Source organism: Accipiter gentilis, chromosome 2 (assembly GCF_929443795.1).
Source record: "Accipiter gentilis chromosome 2, bAccGen1.1, whole genome shotgun sequence".
NCBI classification, from domain to species: domain Eukaryota; kingdom Metazoa; phylum Chordata; class Aves; order Accipitriformes; family Accipitridae; genus Astur; species Astur gentilis.
The window spans coordinates 18,197,989-18,221,691 of NC_064881.1; the positions used below are offsets into that span (position 1 = coordinate 18,197,989).

The following is a 23,703-nucleotide window of genomic DNA, read 5'->3' on the forward strand; positions in this document are numbered from 1 at the left end:
CCTGAGTGATATTTTCAGGAACAATTGGAACTTGTTGACAGCACTAAAAATTTGAAATTCCATATTTTAAAGCAATAACTGTTTCACATAGTGAGACAGAGGATGCAGCATTTAAACTGCCTCATTTAGACTTTAAAATCAGCCATATGGGACAGAAGGGGTCCCTCTGGAAAAATATTCGTTTGACTCCTGATAAATTACTCATTTTTGCTTGTTTATTTTAAAGGACAACATACACAGGAATGTATTCATGGCAGATGAATTAGCTCCTATACTATGAGTGTGCAGTGTGGTTAGTGTGAAACATTTACACCACCCAGCTCATCAGAAACCAGTCAGATCATTTGTTTCATTCCAGCTGTGCTCTTTACATTTACATGGGGCCTGGGGCAGAGGGGTTTTCAAATCTCTCTTTTCTCATATATATAGTTGCTCTTCTTTTTGAAATCCTGACTGCTTTAATCGCTCTGTTCTACTAACAAAAAAAACCCACTGCAAAATGATGTCTAAATCAGTTTTCATTTCTGCCGAAGCACTGAAATAATTGGAAGACTTCTCCCTGGTTCAATGGACTTTGGTCAGCCTGTAACTATAGCAAAACTAGCTTTTTTTATGGCACAATTCATTTCTGGTCCTGAGAATAACACAAAAAGTTCAGAAATAATCAGAAATAGAAAAATCATGTTTTCAGTCAATCCAACAGCTTGAAAATCTTCATTCATTCATTTACAAGGAAAGGCTCTGTGAAATGTTTGTTTCACTTAGTTCAGTTTCACTTTTCCCTAATAGCAATACCTCTTTAAACAAAAATTAACACGTATTTGACACAGCACTTGATAGACAGCATCAAAAATACTATGTCCAGTTCTGGGCCCCCAATATGGGAAAGACATCAATAAACTTGTTCAGCAGATGGCCATCAAGATGGTTGGGGTTGGAGCCCGGGCCCTGTGTGAAGAGGCTGTGGGAGCTGGGTTGTTCAGCATGGAGCAGAGACAGCTTTGGAGAGTCTAACAGCAGCCCCCCAGTGACTACAGCGAGGTCACTGAGAAGATGGAGCCCCATTCTTGATAGTCATGCATGGCAGGAGGACAAGAGACAATGGGCATAAATTGAAACAAAAAAGGTTCAGACTGGATATAAGGAAAACCAAATTTCACCCTCAGGACCACCAAGCAGTGGAACAGGGCCCCAGACCATTTGGGCAGTGCCCATCCTTGGGGGTTTTCAGGACTTGACTTGGTAAAGCCCTGAGCAGCCTGGTCTGAACTCACAGCTGAGTCTGCTAAGGACAAAGAGAATTCTCTATATGTTGGGCCAAGCATTCCTGAATTGGGTCATTGACACAGTTTATGAGAGACCTTTCATACAAGAACATCTCATCTACATTTAGGAAAAAAACATCCAGTAAAGCAACGTTGATGATTTCCCCACAATAATCACTGTAAACTGGAATGCCTCCCAAATTCCTTCCTACACAAAATGAAGAAAAGCACTACAGTTCTGTCCTTTGCCTTTCTATCTCCTCTCTGTTATCTGGGAGTGATTTCCGGTGCATGCTGGTCTTTCCCTTTCCTGATCCATTCTGTATTATTCAGAAGCTTCTACCTAGAGATTACCTCTCTGTGCATAATGCACAGTCAGGTGCTGGGACATAAGGTTGACTGCCTGCTCCATCACTGCTAGAGAAAATAATTCAGTATGTGCTGTGTCAGGCATCTTAGTACAATCTTGGCTCATGAGCAGGCTTACAATTAACTATCTATAAAGATACAAGATATATATATAATTTATAAAGATGATATAAAATCATGTCTCTTCATTGCTAAATAGGAGCTTTGCTTAATAAGTAGTGCATTGGAAGTAAAAATATGTGTGCTTGAATGTATTCAGCTTCATATTCCATCCTTTAAAACTGCTCTCTCATCTACAAAAGCCCAGACTGTGAAATTGAAAGTACCTGTATGTGTGCTTGAAAGATGAAGAAAGTATTTCCACAGGCATTTTCACTTGGAAAATGAAGGCGCATTTATATGTGCTACCCTTTCAAAATGTTTTCTGAGATAAAGTTATTCACAGAATAATTTCAACAAGTCATTCTTGAGTCTCTTAGATCTCAGACTGAAGATTATTTTCAAACAGCTCTTTGAGAACAGATTTCCAGAATTCAGGCTGAGACAATTGGTATTGCTCAGACATATAAGCTGAATATGGTATATTCTGTCCTTGAACAGGCAAATGTGACTCTAATTTCAGGCTTTTTTGATAGGAATACTAATGTTCAGATGAAATTCAGTATGCAGATGCTTTGTACATTTTGGTCTTTCCTCATGTGCCACTGATGGTTAGCTTTTTTTGAAATATTCAGCAAAGACCTTAAAGCATCCTTGCACTAGGGATATATTGAAAAGCCTGCAGGAGGATGTTTTAAGGAGTTGAGCAATCCTGTTCAATCCAGCAGACATATTTGTTTTGCACAGCTGAACACATGTATCAGGGTCCAAGTAAGGACTTGGACACCTGATTTGGCAGTAAAATCCATCAGTTTTATTCCTTGCTCATATTTGCTGCCATTCCTGTGCAAAACTTTTTTCACCTGGTAGGACATGGCCATGTGGAGATGACTTTCTGAGTTTCCCCATGGTGGGTTAGCCACAGGTCACCCCGGCAATTCCCCCCTTAAGTGTTCTCAGGTGTGTGCTTGAATGGGGACTGTGGGCCAGCAAGGTGACAAGAGGTGAGGGGACTGGAAAGATTATTGTGATAGCAGACACAAGTCCCCTGTGTTCCTGGGCTGGAGCTGTACTTTGTGTCCCCCCAGGTAATGCAGCTTGGGGAACACCAGGGGCCTCCTGATTACAAAGGCAATTAAAAGTAAGATAGATAGTAGGGGTGATGTGCTTCTCGGCAGTGCCTCAAGTCAGTGCAACTTCCTTGATGGCTAGTCTTTATGGAAAAGGATATGAAGCATCTGTTTTTTGTAACAGATTGTTTTGTTTGGTCTGACTGTCTGTTTACTATTATTAGTAGGCTGGTTTCTCTATAGTACAGGTTTGTCAGGGAGGAACTTATTTAAAAACACATTTCTTTGTCTGTCAAGGAGCTTTTACATGTATATCAGGGAAGGTGAAATTTATGCTGTGCCAGGACTGGAAAAGCTGCTTGACAAAGAGAAGCAACCTAGTAAGGAAGATCTCGCTTAAAAAATGGTACTCAGGACCTGATCTATTTAATCTATTTTAGTAGTCCTATTAAATTCAGTTTGAATGTATTGAGAGTAAAACTCTTTTGAATATAATGAGACTACTCAAAAAAAAAAAAAAATTATTAGGTTTGATCTCCAGAAGACCTGGAAGCAAAAGTCAACAGACACCATATGCAGTCTGTATTGAATCTACGTGCACAGAAACACACTCACTGGGTGTGTAAGCACACAAAGTACTGATGCTATGAATAAGTTCACTTTCTGAAGTTCGCTTTCTGCACTGTAGTATAATAGAGTAAGTTTTTCAAAAGCACTTACAGGAACTGCCAACTCTCCTGGTTAGCCAGGGGCTGGCACCTATCTGAATTGCCGTGGTGTTTCTGAGTAGTCAATCCTTCTGTGCTATAGCTAAACGTACATCTGAGATCCTCTCCTAGGAGTACAGGTGCTCTATCTGTTTACATACATACACTTATATACCTTCATACTGCCAATTCCTCATGCTTCAGTCCTTACATAGACTTCTCTCATCCTCATGCGGTCCTGCCACTTCCCCTGGGCAGTTCAGCAAGGAGAGTGGCCAGAGCAGCCGTGCATTAGGCTCAGCTTCCACCCAAGACCACCCACCCACATGACGGCATCAACCTACCTTAACCTCTCCCTGTGATAATGGAGGTGTGTAGTTACCATGAGGAAATGGGCATGTTCTCTGTCTTCTCCTGTATGTGTAGATCCTTAGATATTCATATTCATATTCATGTTAATCATGTCCATTTATTTAGGAAAACAAACTGTTTCCCAAATCAAAAAAAAACAAAACCCCCTCTTTCAAAGAGAGCTGCAGATCTTTGAGGGGAAGTAAACATATCTAGAAGGAAGCTTTTTAAATTGAAAGACTTCTCTATCTAAATGAGATGTGAAAAGCTATGCCCTTGCAGTTTCTAAAGCCAATGGACTTAAATAGGAACTTTAAGAAATGTGCAAACTCTGTCACTGTTGTTCACCTCTGTGATATGATCTCCCAACTCAAGACTACGTACTGGATCACTGAACTGGCAGTGTGTTGTTGTATGATATGTTTTCATAATGCCCCACACTGCTGAAGTGAGCAGGGTTATAGCAAAGATATATGGGTTTAAAATGGAATTCTAAAATTACCTGAAATTCCTTCATACACAGAGTTTACTCTTTATATTTGAAAAATACTTGGAGTCTTTTAGCAATTATATTTTCTGGTAGCTAGAAAGCCACTTTCTTTAAAGATAAAAAAAATCTGATATCAGAAACCTGTTTGGAGCCTAGTGCACATCTAATTATCTTTCTCAGTCTTAATTATTTAGCAAGTGCTAATAAACTGCACGTATCATGACACTCATGTTTAATAAGCATATAAATTTAATTGATTTTTTTCCTTCTCTTTGAAGACTAACAGACATGGAATTCAATCAAAAGGCAATGGCATTATAACTTCCAATATAACATCAGGTTTTAATAAGCCTCCTGTTTGCTGCACACATGTGCTTAAGACTGCCTGGAAACCAAATCAGCAGAGAAAAGGGATTACTTTAGATTACTTCGAAATGTGCATTGTTTGAAATGGCCTCTGGTGACCAGCTTTCATGAATGGCTGATTTTACTTGTGGGGCACGTCATCTGGCTCAATTATACCAGGCTCTTTTGTATGACAAGTGCACTTCTTGGCTGTGTTGAAATATGAAATTCTAAAACAAAGTAAATCAGATGGTGAGAAAAAAATTTAAGTAACTGTATATTATTAGAAGTTTGTAACTTAGCAGCAGGCACTCTTCTTACTGAAAAATATGAGTGAATTTTCTTTTAAAACTTTCACAGATTTGAAGTTAATATGAAAATATTATTTTAAATTTTCTTTAATGTTTTATTCAACTATATTAATGGCATTAAAATAAAAAAGACATTTTTTCCTTTTCTCAGAGACAGATCATTTCTTCTACAGTTATGTATTTTTAAAATGTTATTGGAGTTTGTTGTTTTACTCTGACATATGAAGTGTTGGAAAGTTTTACCTACTAAGAATATCCTTTAACCTGTACAAAGTTATAAAAATGGGTTAGCAAGTGTGCATTATACTTTCAAGTCACTGCAGGCTTTTTCTTTTCCTGCCCGTAACCGTTTGCAAAATTACAATGTAAAAACATAATATAAGGTTATGATTCTCCCTGCCTGCAATTACTTTAAATTATAGTTACTTTAAATTAATCTAGCCTGAGGCACTGATGATACATCATTATAATACAGAGATTACATTTAGAAGGTGAGCAGTTAACTGATTGATTAGTAAAGTGTGTTGGAAATCCAATAGGTAATGATGAGATTAGACCCAGATAGGAAGTACATTCTTTGTGTTCACTGTAAATCCTATACTTTGCAACTAAGATTAGGGGATTAACCCTTAAGAAGAGATGGTAGGTCTTGCTTTTTCCTGACTTCTGCCGTACTGTAAATGTGTTTCCCAAGGCTGCAGGCTCGATATTCTCACAGGAAACTGACCTGCACATTTACGCGGTCATGCCTGGTACCCTGAGATCACAGTGTGTGTCTTTTAAATACAAGATAGCAGTGTAAGACGCAAGAAGAGCATTACCTTTACTAGACTTAAAACAGTCATCTGTCAACTGCTTTTTCCACTTAAGTGCTTCACTGTATGAGTGAAATTGAGAGTTGTTGTTGTTGTTGTTGTAGCATGTTACAACCCTCTAGTCATCAAGGCAATATGATTTAAGGAGAGATTTAAGTCTTCTAAACCGCTAGGTTGCTTTGGTACAGATGAACATCTCGCCTCCCTGACCTTTTATTATGTAATTTCAATCTATCTGCACAATCTTCATGAAATTACTAATCTCATGAAATTACTAATTTTGTTGCGTGTCTAACCACACACCTGTTACGATTCATAGCATAGACTATGTGACACTTTAAGAGGTCTATCCACCCTTTGACATAAACATCAAACATTCACAGAGACTGTAAGTGTGTTGCTGAGAAAACCCCTTTCACTCCCTTTCACCTTGGAGTTTCCATGTATGCAAAATATCCTTGAGTACAGCAGCATTGCTAGATGCACACGTTGCACTTTAAAGCAAAGAACTGAAAATGGTAGGCGTAAACCACTGAATCTGACCTTTGCAGGGGCACTGGTGAGTGAAGCCACCTCCAGTTAACATGATGTCAATGACAGCTATTTCTGGCACTACAGGCAGACTGGCAGGTTTTTGAAATGCCGCTGACCAGGTGCCCACCAATGTGACCAGCTTCCAAGGTCATATTGGAAATTACAAAATACTGTCAATAGCAAATCCCTGCTCTGCTTTTTATGAATGAAGAGAATTCTTCTTGTTGTCCTTTGCCTTTCTACTTTTCTTATGGAGAGTCTGATTTTAAGGAAACAAAGAACACTCGGGTCATGTTCCTGTAAAAAACACTCATCAAAGCTAAAATTGTCAAGTCAGCAGGTCATAAGTAAAATACATAGGAAGGTAATGCTCTTCTGCTTGGGGTGAGGAAAGAAAGCTCATTTTCTTGTGGTGATTGATAGCTGAGATTTTGTTTGTTTGAGAGGTTTTATCCATTTCTTTATCAGAGAAACCTGTGAGTAGAAATTATCCAAGACGATCTTTTGCATAAAGGAAATGAGGCAACTTATCACTTGCAATGACAAGGCCTTCTGCTTCTTTTCCATGCTTTTGATATATTTTTGTGCAAGTTCCTAGCACTTGTCAGCAAATCTCAAAAATGTCCTAAGTAGCAAAATGTTCATTTGTGGACTATATCTTAATGTCAGTTTTTGGAGGCAGGGAAATCTAAGTACAGAGAAATAATCAGTAGGATACTGGATAGTAATGAGGAACAAAACACTTAACCAGAAAATTGCTACCGCATTAGGAGATTCTTGATTTAGGATCCCTGCAGTACCTTACATTCTCAATTCACTGGGCACATTTATTGCTAATATCAGGGGAACAGAAACCTGAATTCTGGTTCTCAATCCCCACAATCACAGTCCACAGTATTACTAGTATTATTACTATTACCGCTGTTTCTTTTCTTGGCCAGAGTTGATCCATTTTTGTTTCTAAGGAAAGGCCACTAGAACAGCAGGCCTTAACCTATGACTTTGGATGATGTGCTGTCCTCACTGCTCAGGGTAGAAAGAAAACACCAGCACTTTGGTGCAGAGAAGACAAAGTTGTCTCCCCTTTGTTATCACTTGGTCATGAATTACTGATGTGGGGCAACGCATAGCCCATGGTATTGGAGACGTACATATGTCCAGTATCCTTACTCATTATTCCCACATTTGATTTCAGATTTACAAACAAGAAAGAAACCTGTTCATGTAAGCCAGATTCCCTATGCAAGAATATGTTGAAGCCACATTTGTAGAGTATTAAATATGAAGAAGTCCACACATCTTTAAAGCTTATAATGGAGTATACTTATGGATACTCAGTGCTCTGTTTCATAAACAAAGTCTATGATTCTGGACAGATTTTTATTGGCCAAACACAAAATGGCTCTTTAAATGAACATAGTAAAAAATGTGGACATGAAAACAAAGTGGAGTCTCAAAGGGAAAATGTTATTTTTTGAAAACTGGGTGTCTTTTGTTGTGTTCCAAACTAAGCACTTTCAGCCAATGCACTGAAAAATCTTAAACACTTCTTGGCCAAAATGAGTATAAAATCTATGAATAGTTTCAAAGGATACTATTCTATGTTTTGCTTTTCTTTCTGGTCACTGAAAGATATTCGCTTAAGAGAACTAGAAATAAAGTCCTCCTAGTTTTTATGCCACATCACACCAAGTGGCACTGTAGCCCTTCTTCGCAGTGCCCTGCCAATTTAGTTCAAGTTTCATGGGTAATTAACTCTCCATGCCAACAAGTCCTTGAACTGCCTGTTATAATACTAGCAGCATAGAACCAACTAAAGATCCAAGTTTTCAGATTTTATCCCATGAATGGTGAATACAAACTATGAATTTGTGCTCCTGAGGAAAAAAAAGAAAAAAGAATCACCAAAAGGAAAACTTACATCCAGATGAGGAAAAAGAGTTTCTTTGGATTTCTCTGGTTTCATTTATTTACTGACTAGATTTCAGTTGTCATAGGTAAGTTCTCTAGGAAAAATATCCTTTAAATTTTCCAAACAGCATATACAGAAGTTATGCTGAGCACTTGTTTACTTGGCTAGAGAACAGCATTTTATACTACCATCTTAATTTCTGAACACTGCACAAAAGATTTTAAGTTTACTTCCCCATGTGAATTTGAAAAGAACCCTTTTAGAATTTCTCCTGTCTTTGTCTATTTCTCAAGACAAATTACAGTGTCTGTAGGCGCACTTGTAGACTACCAGCCAGTATCCAATGCAAACCTTGCAGCCTTGTCTTCCCTATCAAGCCTGTATTTTGACAGTTTTCTTTACTTCTTTTCCTTCTAAGAGTGGGAAACAGGCTGTAAAAGGACAAGTTGTCAAAGATCACCTTTTAATAAAGATATGTTGTATGCAAAATTGAAATAGTTATGAGCAACAAAAGGTGGCATTACTGTGCTCTTGTGCAAGAAGCATTCAATGAAACTTGGGTAATTAATTTTATATGTGTAGATCAGTCCTGATATTTTCCTTTATCCATCAAGGGGAAAAAATCAGAGTTGGAAAAGAAACCCTTCATGCTCTTTTTCCTAGAAAAGACTTGCCCAAGGTGGCTCTAACTTGCTAAAGCAAAAGGATTTTTTAAAACTAACTAGTGTAGCCCAAAGAGGGTGAAACGAAGAATACTTGTTAATGTTCATTTGGATTAGTGTAAATTTTATTAGCACTGAGGTGTAATTGTCAGGAACTTGTAGTTTCATACTGTGAGGGATTATTCAAACATGTTGGTGCCAATGTTTGCTCAGTGCAGTCAGGATGACTGCACTTTCTGGGTCAACATTGTCTGAAAAAGTTTGCTGTACAGTACGACTGAGGTAAGAAACTAAACATTGAGTCTCACTTCATGTAGCCTTTGTGCTCTGTGAGGTGAGTCAAAGTTTTGCTATTTAAAGATCAGACATTTAGAGAAATTGTATTTCTGCTTTTGCACCAAGAGCATGTGGTGTCTGGTGTCTGTCAGAAGAAGGCTGACTTCTCCGGTAACCCTGGTCTCTGGGGCTTTTGTCAGCTTTTATGTGACTTACAACAAATACAAGGAAATTGAACTATTTTTAAAAGTCAGTCCAGACTAATTACAGACTTCCAGTCTACTTACCTGAATGTTGTGCAATCACCAAAATGGTGTTTAACATTAAATGCTGATCCCTTGTATTGGCTTTGCAGTGCTCTAATGTCACTTGGAGGCTGGACGGTTTGTTGCTGCAGAGACAATGAAAGACAAGATTTCTCTGCAACAGACACTTGGATTTTCCTTTTAAAGACGTTCACACTCTTCTGGTGTAATTACAGCCTGCCAGAGTGAGGAGCATGAAACTGTTTAGCTTGCGAAGCTTAAAATAAAAGGTGTATGTGAAAACAAGAACACGATCCTTTTTCTAGCAGTCCAGCACCAAGTCCCATCCCCTCCCTCTCCTGTGGCTTCTTCCCCTGAAATTTAGAGCACCTTCCTATTAGCACAATTTTAGGTGAGTGATGGGGCCCTTTTTGTCTTCTGTGTTGCTCTCATTAAATATTTCTGCTTATTAATCTGTTTGTAGTTCATGTTGCATGTCTGAATATGAAGTCTCAGGTGTGGGTGCACAGATCTCCTCGTGAATTATGCTCCAATCTAATTATATAATGTGCACCCCTGTTCCCATGCAGCCTTCCCCTCGGGCAGACCTCTTGAATGTTCTTGGGCTTGGGTGGTTTTCTGGGGATTTTTTATTGACCAATGTCACCATGCTTTATCCATAGTCCCAAAATAAAACCAGAAGGAAAGTATGTGGCAGGTCAATACCCTGGAGGGAGCAGGCATGACTCTGTGGTTTCTTTCCCACCCCTTTCCTTTTTGCCCCCAGATATCCCCTCCCTTCCCTTGTGTAACAGGACGGGTTTGCAGAGCTTCAGTCAGTAATGCCAAAAATGTTAAAGTGTAAGTGGCTACCCATTCCTCCCTGGGCCAATCAGTCACTTTCAGTCACAGGTTTAAATCTGCTGCAGCAAAGCCAAGCCTCTGTGCTTGCATCAGGTCTTACAAAAGCAAGGCTGTTTGAGTGACAGGCACGGAGAGGGGGTTCTGATAACATACTGAGCCGAGCCTGGAAGCGGAGTATCAAGGACAAGGCTGTGCCAGAGGTACTGTGCATTATGGATGAGGCACTCAGGTCCGTCATTGATTGATTGAGGGACAGTTATGCTCTTTCACAATGCTGGGTAAGATCATCTGGACTGTCACTTAATATGAGCTTTCTTGTCAGTGGGAAGATGACTTTTCACGTAGTGATCCAATGCAGACTGCAAATGACAGCCATGCTCTCCCCTCTGTTTTGTAAGGGTTTAGTTGCTCATGCAGGTGAGTTAACCTAAAATAGCTTTATCGCATGCCAGGTGCCATAAGCTGGAATTAACTCTTGTTCTCAGAATCTCAGACTGACTATAAATATTGGAAAAGCACCTGCGTTTGATGATGTGAGATATAGGTCCTTTATCTCTAGCAGCCAAGGTGCCATTTAACTGCTGTGTAGGTATGGTATTAAATTAAGTAGGGGAGCTGGGGGGAATGCAAATTTTTTTCCTCTTTTCTTTCAGGACAGAGAACGAAGCTGTAACGAACAGTTCTGGAGACTTTGAAGCACAGCCACAGTACTGAGGTCTTTGACTGACAAGCCTTCTGCTTTCTCCTTCTTACAGGGCTCCTCCTACAGATGTTCTGAACACGTCTGCATCCTGGCAATTTTTTACTGTGCCCAGGTACTGAATGTAAGGAACAAGCTACATAAAAAGAAGTGTGGGGGGTAGGAGAAGGAGCACTGTGAGGAGTATACCAGAAGTCATGCCTTTACAAAATGCAGGCAGTGGCATGACTTCAAGCAAAAATTATTTGAGAAAGCGTAGTTGCAGAATGACCGAGCTTATTTTTAGAAAATGACAGAATAAAGCTCTTATTCAACAATATGGCTTATAATCATGTTAAATGGTATGTGTCAGGCTTGACTTCCCTAAGTGTTATCCTTTCACTGTGTGACTGGAAGTTTATTTATTGCTTGAACAGAATTTATTTTCCTCCTTACAGGTCTTGAAAACTAGAGCTCAGGCACTTCTGGATCAGTCTTTTAATTGAAATACTGGAACTACTATGAAGTCTTCTTGGTTTGCACTCATCTTGGCAGTGCTCAGTACTGAACTGCTAACAAGTCACTGTTCCACTGTCAAGTCCCCGAGGTTCAGAGGACGTGTGCAGCAGGAGCGAAAAAATATCAGACCAAATATCATCCTTGTACTCACAGATGATCAAGATGTGGAGCTAGGTGAGAAATAATTGTTATTTGCTACTTCTTTTCCTCACATGTCTTTCAGTAATTTCTGCCAAGCAGAAAGTACTTTAAATTCAGGGAAGGTACTCATCCTGGAACAATATCGGAATGTGGGACAAGTTTGGAAAATGAGTTAACAAATATTATTTAATAGCATTCATCACATTTAATTACAGACTTTAGGAAATGTATGCTTATCAAAATCTGCCATGGAAGGCTTTAATCACCAGCATAGAAGGATTTAATAATACATGCAAGGACATACAGGTAAAAAATTTGCATCAGAAGCCCTTTTTCACTTTGTGACTTTCTGTAGCATTTAAAAATTTGAGCCTTATGAGGCTAACCTTTCCCTCAATGCTGTATAGGTGAGTGTCTATACTCTCTGCATATTTGTCACATGCATATATGTCATCTGACATGTTTATGCACACATACAAACTGGTCTGGTTTCAGGACATAAGCTTAATATTTCTGTGAATTATTAAAGTTTTTAAAATCCATCTGCTTTAAAACTATGCTGTATGTATAAAAATAGGATAGTTTTGCTTTCACAAGTATACTAAATATCTGAGCACAACCTGGACATACCAGCCAGAAGTGATTTTCACATATTTTTCTTAGGGTGGAAAAAGTTAAAACACTTGGATGATGTTCCAGGAGGCCTTTGAATGTTTTCCATTAAGTAAGTTAGAAAGATATTAATAGTAGTTATGCATATAACTGATTTTTTGGTTCACTGCCCAAAGTGAAAAATGAAGGAGAGAAAGAGGATCATTTTAGGTTACCCCCAAGCAAATATTTTAGTTTTGGGGGTGGGAGGCAAGATCAAAAAGGTGAAAAATTGGCAAATCAATTTGAAATGAAATCTTTCTTAGTGTTTTTTAATGAAAGACATATTTTTAATAAAAGTATAGTGAATTTCTAAACAAAGTGCCATATGACATTGAAAAATCAAAATGCTTCATTGCAGAAAACTTGTAACAAAATAGTTCATTTGTTCTAAAATCACATAATTTCAGCCAGAAAGTTGTAGACAAAAAGTGGTTTAGATCTAAAAGCTATTCTTTAGTTGCTAGCATTTTCGTTTTTGTCATGATGCAATAATAATTTACACAGTCCTTCAGGGCAGTGAGAACATAATTAATAAACTACATTTTGTGACTGAGAGTTAATGCTTTTATGCAGCATAGCTCCAAGACCAGGCCTTTAGATCTGAGCATATCTTATCTTTTTTTATTTCTCACTCTTTCAAATGTCTGCTCTGTTTAGCCATGCTGCATAATGAATGGCTGTTCCCGGCTCCATTTTTGGCCTAAAATACAGCTATTACAATAGGAATGCATTTCTTCTTGATAGAGTTGTTCTGAAAATTTCATTAAAAGGGTCAAGTCATGTCTTCCTTTTTGTGGTCCAAAAGAGCCTACTTTCTCCAGGGCACTGGGGAAGGTAGGTCAGCAGACACACATGTCTCTGAACAACGTTACCTTCTCGCTGTCTTCAGCAGCCTCTTGCAAGAGGCTATGCAAATGGTGAAAGAGGAGGAAGGACGTGGCAAGCCACTTTGTTCATATTGTGGAGCTCCTCTCTTTGAAAGCTGCTCTGGATGTTCACAGGGCACTCTGGCTCCTATTAGCAGGCAGCTGAGCAATAGCCTGGATGTGTATGCATTCCCACTGCCTTGAATAAAGACACAGGTTTCACCTTTTCATAGATCATTTCACAGGAAACAGGATTCAGCCCCAAGACTTACTGTACTGCATTATTCACACTTCGGCTAATAAATCATTCTGCTTATTTGAAAAGTAAAGCCATACTGTTTTCCATGTGTGAATTATCCCCTCACCCTTCAGTGATTCCTAAGAAAAATCTGAAGTTTCCCAAAGGTCAATGGGAAGTAACACTTTCTGCCACAAACAGAGTAAAACTTAGGCAGTGGTATCCAAAAAATCACAAGACTGGAAGTCTCTCAATATGGATTATTTGCTATCGTATTCCCAGCATGAACATTTCTAAAAGCTGTTCTAAATGAATGATTTAACATAAAAGCATATAGGGTATGTTATAGACTTCAATCAGGGAGGATTTGTCTCCAGAGCATGTATGCACATTGAACCAAAATATTAAGCTGCCTGAGTGCAAATGATATACAAGGGAGTTATCCAAAGTAAAATTTGCAAGATGCAGGGAGCTTGCATTTAGTTAGTGCTCAAAGCATAGGACTATGTGCATCTTCCTATCGATCTGCACTATCCCCCTGAGTCTTGCATTCTGAATGCAAAAAAGTTCAGCAAGGCTGCTGTCTCATTCAGCTTATCAGATAAAACCCACAAATTGCTCCACAACTCCAGTCAGTTCCTATCTATGCTGGGAGGAATGTGTCACAGAGGAAGGTTATTACAGGTCAGCTGGTGGATGGCAACTTAAGCGGTGTGAAGCAGCCTGGCCCACAGTACTTGAAGAAACTCAGCAAACACTTGGGCCCAGAAGCTGGGAAATGACTGGTTAAATTGTGCTTCTGTGCACTTTCTTTCCCCCACCAGGATCTTGAGGGTAGAAAAATAACTGCCCAACACTGAGGCAAATGGGCATCTTGCTCAAGACAAAGCACCAGCTCCCAGAACCCAGAACTGCCCAGAACTACTGTCCCCCTGGAGACAACATACTGCTGCTCTTCAGGGCAGTGGCCCCAGCTCCCACTGGGGTCAGGTCTGTACTCTGATCAGGCATGTGTACGGGTATTTCCAACTTTTTCTCGCTCTTTAGTCTCTTCCCCTGTCCTTCAGATTCTCTATCACTTGCACACATCAGTACCTCAAACCATGACCCTCCCAATCACTCTTGTAATCCTCACTGTAAATAATACCTTACATAATGCCAGAAAGGAGTCAAAACTAATGCATACATTGGTAGGTCCAGTGTTTCTAACCCAGAGGCCTTTGAGATGTCAGAGAAGTGGGAAAAGGTTAAAAAAAAAAAAAAAAAAAAAGAAGAAGAAGAGGGAAAAATTCAATTAGAGACAATCACTTTTTTCTGTACCCTTGTTTACAGCCTAATGCACAACCCAGTGAAATCCATATAAACCATCCACTGAGTACAGCATTGGGTGAAGTATCACATCAGGCATAATTTGCCTGGGTTGCTTTCCATCTTCACTAGAACTAAAGTACTAAAAAACATAAGCTGAAAAAATAGGGATATGTGCTGAGATCTGACAAAGTCCATCCCCTTCCTGGGGCTTTGCATACAACCCATATAAAGACAAGGTGGCTCTAGCTGTTCCTTTGTGGAGATGCCCACCTGTGATACACCTGGATGAAAGTCCATAGCAACTTTAAAACTTGTTGTGAAACCTTGGTTACCAAACATATTTCTTGATACATGAGAATAGACTGAGAAGTGACACTGAATTTCTTGCCTGACAAAACTTGCTAACTTATTGTGCGAAGTGGTTGTTCCCAGTTATCTGGTTCCCCTCAGGTTCTCCCCAATCGGTCATGTAGAGCGTGAGTGTCCTGCTGTCAAACAGTGCCTGAGTATGTGTGCCCTGAAGACTGTGGGCCAGATGGTAAAGAGCACAAGCTGTGAGGAGACCTACAGAGAGCAAAGAATTATAATTTATATCAGCAAGTTTTATCTCCTACTCATGTTTTGTTTTCCAAATGCGGAAGTCTCACCTGCTTTGAAGTGCCTATTCCAGAATTTCCAGAGGGGCTAAATCTATTATCAGTGTCAGTAAGTGCATACCTGGAGGAAAAACTTACTCATAAACAGCAGGTTTGCAAGAGCAGAGGGCTGACCAAGCAGAGGAATGAGGAAGCGCTCTAACAGCTACTCATTTATAATGCATAGAGGCATGAAAGTGCACATCAGCTCTGCTGCTGTTACTGTGCATTAGCGTACCTGAACAGTGCACTTTCCATCTGAGGACCTCAAAGCACCTTACAGCTGAGCTCTCGGCATTAAACTGTGACATTTCAAAACCAGGAGAGTTATGGCAAAACCAAACCAAAACAAAACAAGAACTAAAAAGAAAAAGCCAGCCTGGGGTCCGAGATAAAGACATGTAGAGCGAGGATGATCTCTCATTTGACTTTTACTTAACAACTCAGTGAAATGCTCCCACTCATACAAATGGAGACCTTTTGTGTTCACGGACCTCTCAGTTACTCTCCTACTTCTCTGTATCTCTAAACTCACAGGTTTTTTCTGTATTGAGTTCAGGAAAGCACGAATGCAGATGTTCTGCATTTAGAAAAGAGAGGCTGTGAAAGAGGAAGGGTCCAAAATGATGGAGACTTATATGCAGGGTATTAAAAGTATCATTGAAGACACAGACATTGGCACTGCCCCAGGAAACGTTGAAGAGCTAAATGCCTCTTCCTTTTTTTAATCAGACAATTTTGATGCAAAAAGTTTCATAGTCAGCACTGACTCTTTAGCCCCAAAACAAAACAGAGCATGCTTAATTTTAACTAGTAAAATAAATTGTAAGATTTTACTGCTTACACCTAAAGTTGAGCCTCCTTGGCAGTTTTGAGGTTTTACAGACATGTCTTTCATGTTTAAAAAAATTATTTTTTTTTATTTGTTTTTCAAGTGACCCAAACAAAACCACCAAGAAAAACTCTTATTGCATCAGTGGAATCTATGAATTTAAATTTAAGCCCATTGCTGTCAACTGTGTGGAATTAATTGTAAAAACAAAGGGAAAAAAAAAACCAAAGTAGAATTCCAGAAACCTCTTCTTTGCCACCAAAATTGTGTATTACAATTCACAAACTTGCTTCCTGGACACATAGTGCCATATCCGCCGTTCACCCTCACCCTTCAATCCCTGCTCTGTTGGATAACAGAAAGAGCAAAGTTTGACAGCTGTCAGCAAATACTGACAGACCCTATCAGGAGCTGCTCGGTCTTTCTGCAGTCTGAAATCTGCAAGGCCTGTCTGCCTCACCTTGTTGTTCATAAAGATGTTTTGAAGGATGCAAAAAATGTCTTTGTTCTTTAAACTGGATCAGTACAGTTTCTTGAGAAAGGTGCTGAATTTTGCCAGTATTTTTTGCATGCAGATTCATCCCCAAAAGCTGATTTTGAGCATAGTGCTTCAGTATGGGAGCCAGACATGCTGATCCTGTGTCCAGAGAAACTTTCCTCTAGAAAAATTGTTACTGAATTGCCTCTCTATTCTCCTCTATCTCTCCCTCCCTCCCTTACCTTATTCCTGTCTCTCATTCTGTCTCTGATTATCTGATAAAATGGAAAGAATTGTCACAGATTATTGGTAATCTCAGAATTTTACATATTTTACTGGCACATTTGCCAATTATGTATTCTGTGTAACATACTGTTTTCCTACAGCAGTGTTTGAAGAACTATTGATCTATAAATTTTACACAGCTCTAAAGCTTTAACATTGTATTTCTAGATTAGTCTGTGTTTTAATTTTGTTTTGAAGCCTGAGAAAAATGTATTTCCGGAATCCTGAATAATATTTTTGGTGATACAATAAAAACCTTATCTTTTCTCCTAAAATTACCTGAACTATGGAGTAGTACAGGCTGATGTCCAAAGGCAAGCTAATCACTGATACTTTACTTTTAATGGCATAGTAGCAGCCAGTATATTCTCACTATTTGCTGCACAGTGACGATCAGTACCTCTTATTGCAGGATCCTTACAAGTGATGAATAAAACCAGAAGGATTATGGAGAATGGAGGGGCTTCTTTTATCAATGCATTTGTAACCACCCCAATGTGCTGCCCATCGCGTTCCTCCATGCTGACTGGGAAGTATGTGCACAACCACAACATATACACCAACAACGAAAACTGTTCTTCTCCCTCATGGCAGGCTACTCATGAGCCACGTACCTTCGCTGTGTATCTCAATAACACTGGGTATAGAACAGGTAAGAGACAAATCAACAGCAGTTCTTTGTTTGAAGTGAAAATGACCAATATTTCAGCAATGGGTCTCAAATCACTGCCTAAAATGAAGCAACTATTGTCCCAAATTGGAATTACAGAGGAGACGTTAGGTGTAGTGTTATGGAGAGGGAGGGTAGTACTGACTGCTGGTCCAGATCCGCAGCTAATGGCATGTAAAGAAACTCACTCATAATGGAGCAGCATATTTTCACGTTTGGATGTGGGAAATAAACTGTTGGTCAGTTACACCTAGTGTGAAAGAGGTGCATTTTAGTGGCATTGTGGGACTGAACTGGCAGTTCCAGCCGTGATTATGGTCAGTATTATGGCCTGCTTGTGGACAGCTGCTAACAGTTATGGAAGAAGATGTCAGGGCCAGGCTGGGGACTGGTGCCAAAGACCTCACAGGAGTGAAGTGCCTGTCATGGGAGTGAAACAAGGTGAATGGTATAATTTAAACTTTGCCATGGGGCAATATTTCATTTGCATTTTCTGAAATGGAATAGAAACATGCCTTTAAGAAGGATTGTTCTGCTGTGCACCAATAAGATTTGATAGTTTTCTTGTAAATTCCTGGTGGTTTTCCGTAGTCAGGAGATCCCTTTCCTGTCTACAAAGAGCTCTTCTTATTCCTCTCGTCTGCGCTTCAGCTTGATGTAAAACCTGATTCATTTCTGCATCACCTATCCCCTAAGATTCAATCTGTAGACACGTTAGGCTCCAGCCTGACTTCCCCTTCGCAAGGTACAGGAGTTGTGTGAGGTCATGAGGGTGCAATTTGTCCAAAAGCGTCGCTCGCCTACAAAGACTCCCCTTTACAGGACCAATGAGGCACAGATCTCGGTGCCAACTGCGTTCCTTACAATGTAATTGGCAGCAAAGAAATTTGTCTCTATCAGCAGCTCAGGCACAAGAACAGATTGCTTTCAAAACATATAGCAGGCAAATGTCTCCATGCTGTCTGCTTTTCCTAATTCTCTTAATGCTGCTATATCCAATGCCTTAAATTTATCTGCCTGTTTGCCATCTTTTCTTCACTACACAGACAGCTCTCTCTTTTTTCTTCTGTTTCTCTGTATCTGTAGTTCTGGAGAGCTTCTGCATCCTGTTCAAAAAGCAAACCCAGACAAATATTTAACTTCTTTGGACCTGGTGTTGGCTCTGACACGTGCTGAATAGTACTTCAGTCTCTATTAAGCTGGTTTCAGTGAAGTTGCCATCTGAGTACAGCGCTGCTAAACCTGAGTAAGGGTCAGCATCAAGGCTTTGGAGGAGAAAAACAGGGGAGAGAACTGACAGTCACTGCTAGAAAAGGTGCTGAATTCACCCTAAAATATAAGCTTTGTCTCATGGCTTATGTCTCAGAAATCCTTTGTGCTTGATCTATGGCTGCCTCATGTGGTACTTGGCTTTCCTGTTCTTGAAAAATTTAGTATCATCTTATTGATTTGTAATCTAATACTTGCACAACTAAATGCCTCATGTGTAAACTAGATAGCTCTATCATGATCCCTCTCTGCCCTTCTGGGCGTAAACACTCTGCTTTGGGTATATCTTCCACACTGCCTTGTATTATGAAGGCATGTGGAGATGTCTGCTAAATGCAGACTTGGCCCTATTAAATGGAAAGAAAAAGGGGTCAAAAGAAAAGGAAAAGGAAAAGGAAAAAAAATCCCTTTCCAAAGGCAGGCAGAGAGAACATCAGTCCTAAAACTGTCAGGGTAAGTGAGTTTAACAAGGGGCAGGAAGAAGAGAAAGGAAGTGGAAACAAATGAAAATACTTGTATGAAACTCTGATGCTGACCAAGGTACATTGTCCGACCTTATAACAATATGTCTGTCCCAAAGAATTTATCCACTTACTCCTTGTAAGATGAGCCTCCCTTCTAATTACCCACAATTATTTTTGGAAGTGGCAGCTTAATTAACACCAGATCTTATAATACATTTTTTAAGGATAGTGTTGCCTCATTAAAAAGTCATCAAAAGTCCACTAACCAACTAATAATCTACACTTCACAGCTAGAAAGTTTAGGAAAATTGTAATGACTCAAGAATACCTGGGAGTCAAGGATAATTGGGAGTGAAAAAGAGGGAACTGGAGAGAGAGAGAGTGGCTACATGCCACATAGACTAGTCGTGACTCTGTGCTGATATTGCAGATGCTGTGGGTATTTACCCTGTGCATTTCTATGTGTTTTGAGAGGAAATCAATATCCTTCTCAATGGGAAACTGAAGTGGAGAAAAAGAAGTGAGTGACTCACACAGTTTGGTGACAGTCCTGATAAGGCCTTGGTCCAGAGAGCTCCAGTCCAGATGAGACAAAGTGCAATACCTTCAACCTGGTCGTCTGTTTGAAATTATGAAGATTTAGCTCTCACTTTTTGCACAGGATCAAATTATTATGTAAGTCAGTGGAAATAAAGAGGTGAGAGAATGTTTGTACAATGTCCTTACTTCTGTTCACTCCAAATAGTTTCCAACATCTATAAAGCATCTGCTGTCTAAACCTGCTGCAGCCTTAACTAAACCCTCTATACTGCAATTGGTCACATGTGGGCAGATTTCTTATGAGAGGAGTCCTGCTGAAGCCACGAGAACTCCATGCAAGCACAGTAGGCCATTTAAAGAGAGGTCTGAAATGTGCTCTAATAAACTGTGGTCATAATTAGAGCCCACTGGGAAAACCTGGCAAAGAACAGAATGGGGTTTTCTTTCCTTTTTCTATTTGACTCTTCTACTCCTGTTCTACTCAGGTGTGACCTCATGGAGATGTTGCATTTCATGGAAACACCCCTTTTTGAATATTGTATGACAGTGCTAAGTCATAGGCAGGAAAAGCGCTGGGTGCTGGCAGGGCAGAAAATATTCAGAAACAACACTGCCAAACCAAAATCACTTTTGCTTCTAATTATAATTTTTAAAAAATCCCAAAACAATTAAAGATGTTTCAATGTTTACGGTTTCCCATACTCACAAGCTGTATGCTAATGCAGCAATGAGTCAACTGCACAGCTTCCTCATTGTTGAAAGTCCACTAACTTGGTAATATTAAGCTAGAATTTGTAGGAAATAGCAGGGAAGGCACAGTGAATAGGTTGAAAGAGAAAACAAAGCAACTCTGGAGAGCTTCAGAGAGATGAGACTTTTGTTTTAATTACATAGGCTCCAGCTGCTCATACTGGGGAGGAAAAAGGGTGACTCTGTAATCACTTTCAAATTTTGTGGAAATTGTGAGAAAAACTTGAGAAGTTTTCTTTTATCTTGTAGTTTTTAATGTCAGTAGACATCCCTTCAGCTATTTAGATTCAGAAATTTTATTCATAAGATTATTAGATGTAGGAGATGGAGATTTTGCTTTGCAAAGTATTGTCTGGTTATTTGCTCTTCTTTCAGTCCTCCCTGGGGTACTGTTGAAGTCTCTTACTCTCTTTACCTTCTGTTGCTCTGTCCCAGCCCTACAACACATAGTCTTGCCTCTCAGATGTGAGTGTTGTCAGTTCACACTGCCATTCACTTACACAAACACAAAGGAAAACTCCAGGAGTGCACTACCTCAACCTTGCCTTCCTCCAGTAGGAAAGGAAGATTGTGCTACATCTTAATAACCGAGCAGTAGCTGAGCATTATCTCAGTATTTTAGAAGACAGAGCCATGACAGCAGCACAGCCAATATCCAGGAGACATAAATATAACAATCATTTTATTGTTAAATAGTGTGTCAAACTTTGTATACTGCAGGATTTTACATTTTTGCCGGCTGAAGTTTCATCCTTTTGCAAATATGAAGAGAAATGTTAAGTTTAAAATTCTCACCCTGACTTAACATGCGTATGCATTCAGAGCCCTCTCTGTTTAGTGTTACTTTGTCGGATCGCTACCTTCTAATCCTTGCTCCTCTTAGCCCTTCACAACCAGCGTAACCATGCAGGAGGGAACAGGGGTCTGCCCTTGCTCAGCAACTGCTGACAGCCTCACAGCATCATGCCAAACGCAGGACCAGGCTCTCCCCTTATGGAATCCCACCTGAAAGAACAGAGATCACCAAATTAGGCAATTACTTCCTTACATTTTTTAGAATTGTCTTTGGGAAGATGTATTGCCCAATATTTTATTTCTTGCTCAGAAGTATCAACCAATCAGAATAACATTCAGGATTCATGCATGCAAGTGTACTGACAGCATTCTCAGCCTTTTGTGGGACAAAAATGATAACATAGCAAAGTTAAGCAACTTGAACGTTAATTTCTAAATGCTTGCATTTGTGAAACTCAAAATTCAAGAAGTGACTGGACATCGAGATGTCACTATCTGGCATGTTTTGACATTAGTCACAGACTGCTGTGTAGTGATGAACAGAAACGGTCACTTGCTTGACATCCGGTTAATATGTTCAACAGTTCACATCAGCTTCTGATGCATGTCAGTTGGCACCTGTCACTTACAGGTATATTTCTTAGTGTAGTGACCAAAGAACTAATGAAATGCTGAGGTGACAAGAAACTGAAAGCTAAGGAGTATTTAAACTCGGCACAATTCCCTTCTGACACACAGGGACAAGTTAATCTTTCCTAAAGGGAGCAAAAGCTATGCCTCCTGAAGGTGCGGGCAGACAATATGTTTCCTCTGGAGGCAAAGCCAGTGTGTTTCCTGTTCACAGCCTTACAGTACAATTCACTGCCAGCACACGCTATTTTTAATCCGCATCATTTCAGTGACCTAATTTGTATCCTGCCTCATGCACTCTTTCAAAACGGAGAGGGTGACAGAATATGTTACAGGGGTGGGAATGAGTGAGCAGGGAATCAGTCCTGGTTTTCCAAATATTTCTAAAGTGAAAAAAAAGAAAGAGAGAGAACTCCAAGCATTCAGGTTCTTTCTTAATTGGTATAAAAGAGGCAGAGGAGCATCAAACATAATTTAACTTGTAAATATTTTAAATAATTGAAAATATGCCTCACTTTTCAGAATAAAATTGCACTTTCAGTCAAACTAGGAAATGTATAAATAAAAGTGCACTTTCAATAGTCCACAAAAAGAGAAATGTAGAAGAGGGAAAAGTCTAAAAAGGATAACATGCAGGATTTTCTAGTTCTATGGTATCATGTGAAGTGAAACATCTTTTGGTTTCTGTCCAGGACCTCATCAAACCACAGCATGTTTGCCTACTTATGCTTAAAACAGAATTCTATGCTATTAAATATTGCACAGAAAACTGTACACTGAAAGATTTTTAGCAAATTTACACATTCAAGTGCTTCATTTAAGAAAATCTGGATAGAACATTGTCTGTGCAACTACTTCATCTCTCTTGTTCGTGTGGCCAAATGATAGTCTTTAACTACATAATAACATATCACTTGCTGGAGGATGAAATTTCCTCAACTTAAAAACATAAACCAGTTCTATCAAGTGGCATGATGCCGGCATCCACACATCAGCAAGGAGGGGGGTCTCAGATGCCTGCTGCAGAAGTCTACTGCTTTCTTACTGAGCTACTAAGCAGAGTGGGGTTTTATCACACAGATGGGGCCTGGGGCTGGCAGCTATAGGTTTTCAGATGGCTGCTGAAAGGAGGGTGGCAGTGAGACTCAGGAGTCCTTTCAGGCATTGTTGTGTCCTCCCCACTGTCCAAAACTGCTTCTGGCTCCCTTCATCCTACCCTGTTAGGCAAAGAAGTCTCCACTCCAGTTTTTCTCATCCCAGTTTTCTGGCCCTGTAAGACCTCACCTCGGCCTCTGCTCTGAGCCTTGTTCCCCAGCCCGTCTGTCCTCAAGTTGTTCCCAACCTCCCAGATCCAGTCAGTCCTTGACAGACATGTCCTGTTCCCACTGCTTACCGTTAGCGATCTCCTTTCCCAGCCTGATCAGCAAATCTGCTTCTCCCACCCCCCCTTCCCTTGTCAGTCAGCTTCTTTCTCCTTTCTGCACTCACTGACCATTTTCTTGGTTTACTTTGCCAGTCCTGGGCCCCCAAGCCCCCACTGCTTCCCCCCTACCTCCCACCCTATCCCCCAGCTCCTTTGCTGGATCTCCTGCCATTCCCCAAACTGCTTGTCCTTATCTGGTCACCTCCTGC

At 39.9% G+C, this 23,703-nt stretch overlaps 1 protein-coding gene across 5 annotated transcripts in view; it reads left to right on the forward strand.

Annotated features, from left to right (window-relative positions):
• Positions 1-23,703, forward strand: part of SULF1 (sulfatase 1) — a 121,212-nt gene that overhangs the window by 47,414 nt on the left and 50,095 nt on the right. For 3 of the 5 annotated variants that reach the window (XM_049825922.1, XM_049825929.1, XM_049825946.1), the window contains 3 exons: positions 11,071-11,130; positions 11,453-11,687; positions 17,366-17,605. In XM_049825922.1, the coding sequence (XP_049681879.1) occupies positions 11,516-11,687; positions 17,366-17,605 (412 nt within the window). In that variant the 5' untranslated portion in view covers positions 11,071-11,130; positions 11,453-11,515. Of the gene's footprint in view, positions 1-11,070; positions 11,140-11,452; positions 11,688-17,365; positions 17,606-23,703 lie in introns of those variants that run through there. The other 2 variants (XM_049825937.1, XM_049825954.1) reach the window with 2 other exon arrangements.